We start from the raw sequence: 13004 nt of genomic DNA, 5'->3' as shown, positions 1-13004 counted from the left end.
AATACCACCTAAGCTTTTAACTGACTGTACTTTAAAAATCATAACTATGAAGATTCTAAATTGTAAGAAATTCCTTAAAATTAAAAGTAGAAAAATGGTTTATTCCTAATCTTAAAAATGAAATTTTTCAAGTAGTTCTGAAATCCAGATAATTAACAATCAGGAATCAGAAAATTACATTTGCTGCTATTCATTATCTTATGAATAAGCAACAAACCCAGAGTAAAAAGAAACATTTCAACTACATTTGTCAGCTTATTTGTAAAGATAATTTGTAATTCTAGAAAAAGAAAGCATATATATTTATATGTATATAAGTATACATATTTATATGTACTATGAATATTTCTACATAATATGTTTTCTTTTCCAGAATTTCTTTTTTAGAATATATAAAGTTGATATATCTATATCTATACAAAGTTGACTCTTGAAAAATGCAGGGTAAGTTAGAGGTGTCAGTCCCCCATGCAGTAAAAACATCTGTGTATAACTTTTTTATTTTTTATTATTTTCTTAGAGAAGGGGGTCTCTCTATATTGCCTAGGCTGGAGTGTAGTGGCTATTCACAGGTGCCATCACATGCATTACAACTTCGAACGCTTGGGCTCAAGCCATCCTTCCACCTCAGCCTCCCAAGTAGCTGAGACTACAGGTCTATCGATTACTTTTGAGTACCCAAAATTTAACTAACAGCCTACTGTTGACTGGAAGCCAACCAATAACATAAAGATTTGATGCACATATATTTTGTATATGTACTATATATACATACTATATATATATCATCTTATGATAAAAATAGAGAAAAGAAAATATTAGGAAAATTGTAAGAAGAGAAAATACATTTACAGTAAGTTTATGTCATCTGTTAACAAAAATCATCTGCCTGAGACAGCAGGCAACTGAAGCTATAGACCTCAATCTACAGTACTTATCAAGTAATTCAACTTTTTCTTGTAATGTCATGATTTTTCTCTGCTTCTTGGGAAAAATTCCAGCATCACTAGTGCAACTCCTCATGGGTCCTATGGTGTTATTCAAAGTTTATGGTATTGCACTAAACATGATAAAAAATAGTGAAAACCTCAAGAAGTCACTTTTTATTGCAATATTCAATTTATTGGAAGGATGAACTGCTCACATGGAGATGATTAGTGTCACGGGGCAGCTTTTTAAGTGGATACAACACTTGAGCTTACCGCAATAGCAACAGGCTACAAAATTATTACAATAGTACAATATGGACTAGTTAATTTTATGAAATTATGACTTAATATCGCATCTTCATGTTTGTTTACATTTCTTGTGATTGCAAATGGCACCATGTACAGTCTGTGCTTGTATAAGTTTTGATAAATTTTAACTTTTTAAATAGATTTATATATATTTTATGGTATAGTAAATGATAAAATAGACTAGTATCTACATATATTTTATGCATTCATGACATGCCTTTTTCTTAATTTTTTCAGTATTTCTAGGCTACATGGTTTGCTACAAGTTTTTTCAAATTATTGCAAATCTCCAAAAATTTTTCTAATATATGTAATTAAATAAATCTGTGTGTAAATGGACCCATGCAATTCAAACCTGTTGTTCAAGAGTTAACTGTATATTTGTTGAAATTAGTAAGCCATAGTGCAAAAACTATGATATATCTTGATAAATCATTCTAATACTTCTTAAACTAGATTTTAGGACCACACTCCCATTCCTTCCCAAAGTTAACAGAGAAATTTCAAAGATGTAACATTTTTTACTGCTATCTGGTGTTAGTGATTGTGGACAATAAAACAAATTATGAAAAAAACTGTATGGTAAAAAGGAAAGAAGCAGTAGTACCAGATATCCCAAAGTCTAATGGAGACTCTGTTAATAATAAGCTATCAGTCCCTGGAGGCTTGTTTACTCATTATAAAAAGGAGATTTAATATATTATTTGTAAGATTCCTTGGAAGAGCCACATTCTATGAGCAAGATAAGTAATTCATATGTATTCTCCAGCAGTTATTATGTGCTGTAATATTTAGAAAGAGAGTAATTATAGAAGGCCAAACAGAAATTTAATGTCGGTATCACTTATCACTAAACCAAAACACTAGAGCACTAGAGTTTTCTAAGCAGGGCTTTTTTGGTTGGTTGGTTTGTTTTTAGAGACATAGTCTCACTCTGACGCCCACGCTGGAGTGCAGTCGTGCAATCATGGCTCACTGTAACCTCAAACTTCTGGGCTCAAGCAGTCCTTTTGCCTCAGTCTCCCAAGTAGCTGGCACTACAGGCACATGCCACCATGCCCAGCTCATTTTTTTAAATATGTATTTTGTAGAGACGGAGTCTCACTATGTTGTTCAGGCTGGTTTAGACCTCCCGGCCTCAAGAAATCCTCCCACTTCAGCCTCCCAAATTGCTGGGATTACAGGTGTGAGCCACCACGCCCAGCCTTGGTAGGGTATTTTAAAACATTAGGGGTATCAGTAACCTCAGAGGAATAAAATAAAAAACTACATTTGAAAACTATTGTCTTGATTATATACTTTTCAGTGATTCCAGAGTGAGGGAGCTACTCTCTTTAAAATCAAAGTAACTAAATATAACAAATTAATTTTTTCAAAATATTTTATTACTGCAAAAGAGTTAGCACTAATTACAAAAAACATGCTATTCACAAAAGAAGTAAATATTGTTAGGGAGAACTTACATCTAAATCTACTTTAACTGTTTTAAAGAAATCATGAAGTTAAATTACCTCATCTATATTACATTCATGTTCTTTACAGAGAACTTCAATAATTCTTGTATCATTTTCTAGTTGTTTTGCTATCCGTGCACTCCTGTTCTGGCCTCGCCTGGGTGTTCGAGGTGAACCATTAATGGGTATAACAGCTGTTTCTGTAAAAGTGGTAAATTAGATAAGAACAATTGTACATCCATCATATAAAATAATGAAGTATTCTAACTATAACTTAGGTCAAAAATAATCTTGGACTACTTTTACTTATTAGAAGGATAACAATTTCATCCATATCTACTACGAATTATGTACTAATATTAGTTTTTGTCATCCCTCGTCTACTCTGCTCCCAAACAGCCCAAAAAGAACTGTAAACTACAGTCTCATAAAAAAATACAAAGAGAAGGCATACAAATAGCCAACTTTCAAACTAAATCTAAGTGCATCTTAGTCTGCAAGAGGAAAAAAATGTTTTCTGTCTTAGAGTCTTAAAAATAATTAGCAAATATTTCTGAATTCAATTTCTAGACATAGCATAAAAACAATATTTTAAGTTTTAGTAAATTATGATGTCTTTAAGAGATAGGTATAAATATATTATAGTAAATATAATAATATGATAATAAACTGTGATTTTAAAAAATCTCCTGGATTATTTTGAGCATTCCCAATCCAAACTAAATACAGGTTCAGCTATTAAAAATATTACAGATGGCCAGGTGTGGTGGATCACGCCTGTAGTCCCAGTACTTTGGGAGGCCAAGGCAGGTGGATCACGAGGTCAGGAGTTCAAGACCAGCCTGGCCGACATGGTGAAACCCCGTTTCTACTAAAAATACAAAAATTAGCTAGGCGTGATGCTGCATGCCCATAGTCCCAGCTACTCTCGAGGCTGAAGCAGGAGAATTGCTTGAACCCGGGAGACAGAGGTTGCAGTGAGCCGAGATCGTGCCACTGCACTCCAGGCCTGGGCGACAGAGTGAGACTCTGTCTTGGAAAAAAAAAAAAAAAATTACAGATGATTAAGTATAAAAAGTATGTATTGCCTCTAGATCCAATCAACAACTTACAAGAAATTGAGAGGACAGAGGAACATGTTAAACTATACCACAGAATATGATTAGCAAAAACCACACTGTGGAAAACTCAAGACAATCTGATTATTTTAAAAAAAAAAATTACAAGGAAAAAAAGAAAGGATGGAAGAGAAACTTTTAAAAGAGTTTTTAAAACATGTCAACCAATCACAAAGTATAAATCTTATTTTGATTCTGATACAGTCAACCTGTAAAAAAAAAATTTAATTATTTTTACAAGAAAATCTGAGCACTTTGTAGATATTCAGTAATATTAACGAGTCACTATTTATTGATTTTTAGGTGTGATAACAAACGGCACTGTAATTACACTTTTTTAAAAGTATTTTTTAGAGATACATACTGAGATGTATAAGGATGAAATGGTATGCAAAGATGTGCTTCAAAATAACAGCTGGGGGAACTGAGCAGGCGATGGGGCTACAGATTAACTGTAAGTTATCTGTTGAAGTTACATGATAAGTACATGGAGGCTTATTATACTACTGTCTATTTTTGTATTCATTTGAAATTCTCTACAACAAAAGTTAATTAAGAGTTACCATATTCGGTCAGTTCAATAATACCTCATGCTGATTTCTCTTTAACAGAGAACTTAGAGAATTCAAATGTACATTTGAATTATCCAAAAGAACAAAGATTGTCAACCTAAAGTAACTTGCAACATCAACTTATTAAGTTACAACCTTGAAAAAAAGTGAGAAAAGGGTATATAAAGGAAATTTATAAAATTTGGGAGAAAATTTGAAGTATATTTGTTTTCTATATAGAAGTTTTTTTTTCTTTCTTTCTTTGCATGCAGTTTCTGCTAAATGATAGTTTCTGCCTTCTCTGCCAAACAATGTTCAACACACTTTCAAAATTCTGCTCCAGACTTCATTTTTCCACTAAATTCTTGTTCACAAAGTTTAATGAGGCTTCATCCTTCCACCCATTTCAACACTTTGAAACGTCCATGTTATCTATTATTTTTAGCATTAATACTTTCATCATTTCAGAAGCAAGGAGTTAGTCTGACCTTAGGAAAGTTTACAGTTTTCTGTATATAATAATATAAGTGACTTTGAAATCCTACTCTTGAGGCCATGAAAGGAAGCAATTCTAGGTTAAAAGGAATATACCTTACTCATACTTCTTTTTTTTTTTTTTTTTTGAGACGGAGTCTCCCTCTGTCGCCCAGGCTGGAGTGCAGTGGCCGGATCTCAGCTCACTGCAAGCTCCTCCTCCCGGGTTTACGCCATTCTCCTGCCTCAGCCTCCCAAGTAGCTGGGACTATAGGCGCCCGCCACCTCGCCCAGCTAGTTTTTTGTATTTTTTAGTAGAGACGGGGTTTCACCGTGTTAGCCAGGATGGTCTCGATCTCCTGACCTCGTGATCCGCCCGTCTCGGCCTCCCAAAGTGCTGGGATTACAGGCTTGAGCCACCGAGCCCAGCCACTCATACTTCTTTAATGCTATCTAATTATATTAGCAAGTTATTTTTATTTAAATGTACTTCCCATCTCATCACTCATCACCCACTGAAATAGTATGAGTTACAGCTTATATACAAAAAAAACATAGTTATTACAACATCCAATAGTAATAAAAACTTAGTTAAGCTGTTTCCCATATAATAGGCCACTCTTCCCACACAATTTCATTCATATCTTTTTCTTGTTTCTTGCTTTTCTTCACTGGGCATGCCCTCTCCCAACATATTTACTGAGAATGCCTTTCCCCAATCCTAACCAGTCTTCCACGTTAATTTCAAATACTACTTCTTTTACACAGTATTCTTTGGTCTTCCACAGCTGGAAAAACTTTCTTGTCTCCTGAACCTCCATTTGTTGTATTTTGACCCAAACCACTTTCTACCATATACTCTAATCATTTGTTTACATGTCTTATCTTTCCTTCTATAACTTACACTACTTAAGGGCAAAGTCCATGTCTGATTTATTTTTTATCATCCTGTCAGCCTTAGAACCATGTTTGGAACCCACTAGACATTCAATAAGCAACTGCCGAATGAGAAAGTAAAAGGGGCATAAATTAAATACTTACTATATGGTTCTTTGAGCAACACAGGAGGTGAGAGTTTAATAAAATAGTCAAGGACACATAGCATTAACTGAAATGAAATCACCAGATCATCTTCCATTTGTAATACCTCCCCTGAAAAAAAAAATTTTACATTTTTAAAGAAAGTTAGAGATTCAGATCTCTGTATCAGAGAAAATTGCAGGGTAGAGTATATCCATAAATTCATTCCTTCAACTATGAGCATGGTAAAGATTTTCTTTCTTTTTTTTGCAAAAAGAAATCTGTTTTAAAAGGTATAAAATATATAAAATAGAAATATATAAAGTTATGGAGTTATAAATCAAGTGTTAAGTCTACTATGAGAATTTTACATTTAAGTATTTCTATAATAATTCTGTATGTCTAAAATCATTATAAATTTTGCTTTTTAAAATTTATTTGGGCCGGGTGTGGTGGCTCACGCCTGTAATCCCAGCACTTTGGGAGGCCGAGATGGGCGGATCACTAGGTCAGGAGATCGAGACCATCCTGGCTAACACAGTGAAACCCCGTCTCTACTAAAAATACAAAAAATTAGCCAGGCGTGGTGGCGGGCACCTGTAGTCCCAGCTACTCCAGAGGCTGAGGCAGGAGAATGGCGTGAACCTGGGAGGCAGAGTTTGCAGTGAGCCAAGATCGCGCCACTGCACTCCAGCCTGGGCAACAGAGCGAGACTCCATCTCAAAAAAAAAAAAAAAATTTATAATTCTAATTTTATAAATATTTTCTTTATGTTTGTATAATAAATATTTTATTTATAATATAATTAGAATTAAAATATTTAATTCCAATTTTATAAAGTATTATATTTATTATATAAAATCACTAAGTTTATTAGAATTTATTCTAATTCCAATTATTCGATTTATTCTCACTATCTAAAAATTTAAAATAATTATTTTATTTATAAAATTATGATTTTATTCCAATTATTTATATCTAAACCTTATATATTTTTAATTTCAACCCCTCTAAAATCTTATAATAAAACCATTAAGAGATAACAAAATTAGTATATAAATTTAAAGTCATCTATAAAATAATTGTTCACCATAAAATCTTTAAAGTTATTAGAATATATACACAACTAGATGGCTGTGAGAAAAATAAATGCATGTAACAGATACCCAAGAAAACAAATAGTGTAGCTACATAAAATATACAAATCATGATAAAACACACACTATTACATAGTATTTTATTTTACATTTTATTTTACATGATAACTATCACAAATTTGCTTATGGCTCCATGTTATACATTATTTTTAAAAGAGAAGTTCAGTTTGATTCACTTGCTATCTTCTGAGTATCTGACTGCTAAACCAGTAAAAATCTCAACAAAAACTGGAAGTGCAGAAACTTTGTGAGAAAACAGATAACCTTGCATTTTTATAGGTTTTCTAGATATAATGGTATGGTGCAAAACATATGTTTGCAATATATTCACAAATAAGTTATTTTAAAACACCATAGTGGTAAAGAACGATATCATGGATTTCTAGGTAAAAACGGTTAAATGAAGTCAGATGAAAGAATCTCTCTCAAGTACATTCTTTTGCTTTCATTTTATTAGGTATTAAAGTGCTGGTACCAATACCAAATGAGAGACTGAGAGAGACTAACTCAAAGGGTATCCTCATCTTTTGCTCTCTGACTTGGAGGGAGAAACTGCTGCTGAGAGAAGGGTAAAATGGAGGAAGTAAACAACTATAGCTTATTTTTTTTTTGACAGCATAGAGACTCTAGCATACTGTGTTGAACTGGGGACAATTTGAATCCCAAAACAATTCGCTATAGAAAAAAGATAAAACTGCCACTAGAAGTGTTTTGTTATAAAGTTCATTCTAACAAAAACTCAGAACAACAACCGCTTGTATGATTACAGTTGAATTATCTACTTTCTCCCTTACCTCCTGACTAAAAGTAGATATAATAAAAATGCCTGCTGCCACACCATAGCTCTTTGGGGAACATAAACAAGTCACAGATTAAGTGCAGAGTGAAGGGATATTCACTCACATTAAATCAGAGAAAACAGAATGCCAAGTCAGGGTTACACACATACAGTCCCAGCAATATGAGGGAGAAAAGCACAGTGATTATTAAACATAGAAAATCAAAAAAGAATCACAACATAAGAAGGGAGAAAAAATCAGACAGAGAACCCAACCTGAAAGATAATCTCAAAGAAGAAAATGCCCTGAGTTCCTGCACTAAGAACTTAACAAGCTGAGGCTGATTTGAGTGATAACTCCAGTTCTCCCACATGGGTCAGTCTAGTGGTCAATTAAACTCTCTCTACTGCAATGCCACAATCTTCGTGGATTGATTTTGTCTGTGCAGCCAGCAGGACAAACCCATTGGGGGAATACACTTTCCCTTTACATTCCTTATCACAAATGTAGTTAAGTATTTCTGTGATTGTTCATTTAATGTCTATCTCCCTTACTTGACTATAAGTTCTGTCTGAGCAGGGACCATATATTTCTTCTACCACTTTATCCTAGCACCTAGTATCATGCTTGAGACATTGTAAATTCTAATAAATAACTGTTGAATCAATAAATAAATGGTAATATTGAAGCTTCTCCTAATCATCATCTTACCCTCTCTGATGCACAACCATGACCTTTAGTCACCTGTAATGTACTATATGAAATGTAAACGTGCCTCTGAGATAAGAGGGTAGCATCACCATCACCATCTCATAGCTTTTACGTGGCAGCCATCACTAAGTGTACCCCTCCCTGCAGAGACCTGATGCTAACCTACAGTCCTTCTTAACACAATGGGCCAGAAAGCCACTAGCAATTGATCTGGGTTACCGGGAGAGTTAAAATCCACTTGCTATTCTCAATATATTTGTTTGGTGATCCAAATACATATTATTGAATAATTCAGTCTATTATAAATCCAATTCAGTAAAAATGTATCATAAAAAGGAACTTAATGAACAAATTATATAAAAGCAAGGAACTAGACAAGCTAAGAAAAAAGCTGAGGACCAAATAACACCATTACAAAAATAGTTAAGCTCAAAATGGAAAAAATGCTTGAGATAAAAACAGCCAATACTTAAGAAAAAGATTTTAAAATTCAGAATAATATGAGAGAAGACAATAAATAGGGAGAACAAAAGCAATCCAACATAAGAAAATGTTCCCAAAATACAATGGTATAGAACAACCTAGCTGAATAGAATATTTTTAAATAGAGTATGTTAAGATTTTCTAAAATGAACAGCAGAACCTTCAGTTTAAAAAAGGATACGGTGCTCAAAAAAAAAAAAAGCTACTACAGAATAACATAATCAAGAAATATTATCCTGGTTAAGGTATTAAACCTCAAAGTTTAAAAAAAATTCTTTAGGAAGTAAATGAGGAGGGGAATTAAGCTAGTCTGTTTTCTTAACAGCAATGTTCAATGCCAGAAAATATTGTCCTTAGGAAAACAAAATATGACACAAGAATAGAATACATGACAAAGCTGTCCTTCAAGTATAAAAGCTATAGACATGACTCATAAACATGTCAAACATAAAGGACATGGAACCAAAAAGCATATTTTTAAAAACTTCTTGATGGTAAAATACAGCCCAGCTAAGAGACGAATAAAAATAAAGAACTGAGAAATGGAAAAACTATAACATAGGAGTTACGATAACCTTAGAATCCATTTAAACACAGAACTGAGACTAACCAAGTACAATAATTATAATGACAAAATAGAATTTAAATGTTATAATACTTGATAACGTCATAACAATAAAACGTACTAATCTGAAAATGGAGAGGGGGAAGCAACAGGTAGAGTGAGGATAGTAACCTTCTTCAAAGCAGATTAATGTATATTGCTTTAAATAAAAACACAAACAAAGACCTCTTAATTTTTTCATAATCTTAGAGAAATATTTTTTGAAATAATATCACTTAAAGTGACAAAATATTTATCTAAATTTAAGCAATTCCTTCCATTTCTCTTTATTTTCTTCTGTAAAGTTTCAGTGAAATTAATTTTTATATTTTGAAGGTAGCACTATAATATGAACCTAGTTTTAGAAAATTATATTCGTGAATGCACTCAACTACCCATCTTTTTAATCAAAATGTATATATGAAGGTATATCTGGAATGACAATTACATAATTTTTTAAATTTTAATTTTTGTAGGTATATAATACATATATTTATGGGGTATGTGAGATGTTTTGATACAGGCATGCAATGTGAAATAATCACATTATGGAGAATGGGATATCCATCTCCTCAAGCATTTATCCTTTGAGTTACAAACAATCCAATTACACTCTTTAAGTTATTTTAAAATGTACAATTAAGGTATTATTGACTAAAGTCACCCTGTTGTGCTATCAAACAGGTCTTATTCATTTTTTCTATGTTTTTGGACCCATTAACCATCCTCACCTCCCCCAAATCCGCCCCCCGCCCCCACCATTCCCAGCCTCTGGTAACCATCCTTCTACTCCCTAGGTCCATGAGTTCAGATTTGAGTTTTAGATCTTACAAATAAATGAGAATATATGTTTGTCTTTCTGTACCCGGCTTATTTCATTTAACATAAATGATCTCCAGGTCCATCCATGTTGTCGCAAATGACTAGACCTCATTCTTTTTTATGACTGAATAGTACCCCATTGTGTATATGTATCATATTTTCTTTATCAATTCATCTGTTGATGGACACTTAAGTTGCTTCCAAATCTTAGCTATCGTAAACAGTGCTGCAACAAACATAGGAATGCAGATATCTCTTTGATATACTGACTTCCTTTTGTTGGCTATATACCTGGCAGTGGGATTGTTGGATAATATGGCAGCTCAATTTTTAATTTTTTTGAGAAACCTCCAAACTGTTCTCTATAGTAGTTGTACTAATTTACATTCCCACCAACAGTGTACAGGGGTTCTCTTTTCTCCACATCCTAGCCAGCATTTGTTATTGCCTGTCTTTTGAATATCAGCCATTTTAACTGCAGTGAGATAGCTATCTCATTGTAGTTTTGATGTGCATTTCTCTGATGATCACTGATGTTGAGCACCCTTTCGTATACCTGTTCGTCATTTGTATGTCTTCTTTTGAGAAATGTGTATTCAAATCTTTTGCCAATTTTTTGGTCAGATTATTAGATTTTTTCCCATAGAGTTGTTTGAGTTCCTTACATATTCTGGTTATTAATTACTTGTCAGAGGGGTAGTTTGCAAATATTTTTTCCCACAGAATGTGGGTTGTCTCTTCACTTCATTCATTGTATCCTTTGCTATGCAGAAGCTTTTTAACTTGATGTGATCTCATTTGTCCATTTTTGCTTTGGTTGCCTGTCTGTGAGGTATCTCTCAAGAAATTTTTGCCCAGACCAATGTCCTGGAGATTTTCCCCAATGTTTTATTATAGTAGTTTCATATTTTGAGGTCTTAGATTTAAGTCCTTAATCATTTTGATTTGATTTTTGTATATGGTGACAGATAGGGGTCTAGTTTCATTATTCTGCATATGGATATCCAGTTTTCCCAGCACCATTTATTGAAGAGACTGTCTTTTCCCCAGACTATGTTCTTGGTCACTGTCAAAAATGAGTTCACTGTAAGTGTCTGGATTTGTTTCTGGGCTCTCTATTCTGCTCCATTGGTCTATGTGTCTGCTTTTATGCCAGTACCATGCTGTTTTAGTTACTATAGCTCTGTAGTATAATTTGAAGTCAAGCAATGTCATCTTTTTGCTTAGGATAGCTTTTGCTATTCTGGGTCTTTTGTAGTTCCATACAAATTTTAGGACAATTTTTTTCTGTTTCTGTGAAGAATGTCATTGGTATTTTGATAGGAATTGCATTGAATCTATAGATTGCTTTGGGTAGTATGGACATTTTAACAATATTAATTCTTCCAATCCATGAACAACATAAAATATTTTTCCATTTTTTTGGTGTGCTCTTCAATTTCTTTCATCAGTATTCTATGGTTTTTATTATAGAGATCTTTCACTTCTGTGGTTAATTCCTAGGCATTTTATTTTATGTGTAGCTATTGTAAATAGGATTACTTTTAAAATTTCTTTTTCACATTATTCACTGTTGGCATACAGAAACACTACTGATTTTCATATGTTGATTTTCTATCCTTTAACTTTACTGAACTTGTTTATTAGTTATAATAGTTTTCTTGTGGAGTCTTTAGGTTCTTCCAAATATAAGATTGTATCATCTGCAAACAAGGATAACTTGACTTCTTCCTTTCCAATCTGGATTCCCTTTATATCTTTTGTCTGACTACTCTATCTAGGACTTCCAGTACTACGCTGAATAACAGTGGTGACAGTGGACATCCTTGTCATGTTCTAGATCTTAGAGGAAAGGCTTTCAGTTTTTCCCCATTAAGTATTATACTAGCTGTGGGTCTGTTATATATGGCTTTTATTATGTTAAGGTATGTTCCTTCTATCCTCAGTTTTTTTCGGGTTTTGATCATGAAGGGATGCTGAATTTTATCAAATGCTTTTTCAGCATCAGTTGAAAGGATCATATGATTTTTGTCCTTCATTCTGTTGATATGACATACCACATTGATTTGTGTATGTTGAACCATCCTTGCATTGCAGGGATAAATCCCACTTGGATATAATGAATGATCTATCTAATGTATTATTGAATTCAGTTTGCTAGTGTTTTGTTGAAGATTTATGTATCAATATTCCTCAGAAATACTGGCCTGTAGTTTTCTTTTTGTAGTGTGTCTTTATCTGGTTTTGGTAATACAGGGTATTACCAGGGTAATACAGGCCTTATAGAATGAGTTTGGAAGTATTTCTTCCTACTCTATTTTTCAGAATACTCTAAGTAGGATTGATATTAGTTCTTCTTTAAATGTTTGGTACAATTCAGCGGTGAAGCCATCAGGTCCCGGGCTTTTCTTTACTAGGAGACTTTTTATGGCTTCAATCTCATTACTTGTTATTGTTCTGTTCAGGTTTTGGATTTCTTCCTGGTTGAATCTTGGTAAGTTGTACATGTCTAGAAATTTGCCCATTTCTTCTATATTTTCCAGTTTATTGGCATATAGTTCCTTATAGAAGCCACTAATGACTTCTATAATTT

General features: G+C 33.3%; 1 protein-coding gene across 5 annotated transcripts in view; it reads right to left on the bottom strand.

Annotated features, from left to right (window-relative positions):
- RB1 (RB transcriptional corepressor 1) overlaps positions 1 to 13004 on the bottom strand; it is a 175798-nt gene that overhangs the window by 109454 nt on the left and 53340 nt on the right. For all 5 annotated transcript variants that reach the window (XM_077973614.1, NM_001261047.1, XM_077973610.1 and 2 more), the window contains 2 exon segments: positions 5877 to 5987; positions 2750 to 2892 (listed from right to left, as the gene is read on the bottom strand). In XM_077973614.1, coding sequence (XP_077829740.1) covers positions 2750 to 2892; positions 5877 to 5987 — 254 coding nt within the window.

Source organism: Macaca mulatta, chromosome 17 (assembly GCF_049350105.2).
Source record: "Macaca mulatta isolate MMU2019108-1 chromosome 17, T2T-MMU8v2.0, whole genome shotgun sequence".
In the NCBI taxonomy this organism is placed as follows: domain Eukaryota; kingdom Metazoa; phylum Chordata; class Mammalia; order Primates; family Cercopithecidae; genus Macaca; species Macaca mulatta.
This window is presented reverse-complemented; position numbering and strand designations above follow the sequence as displayed.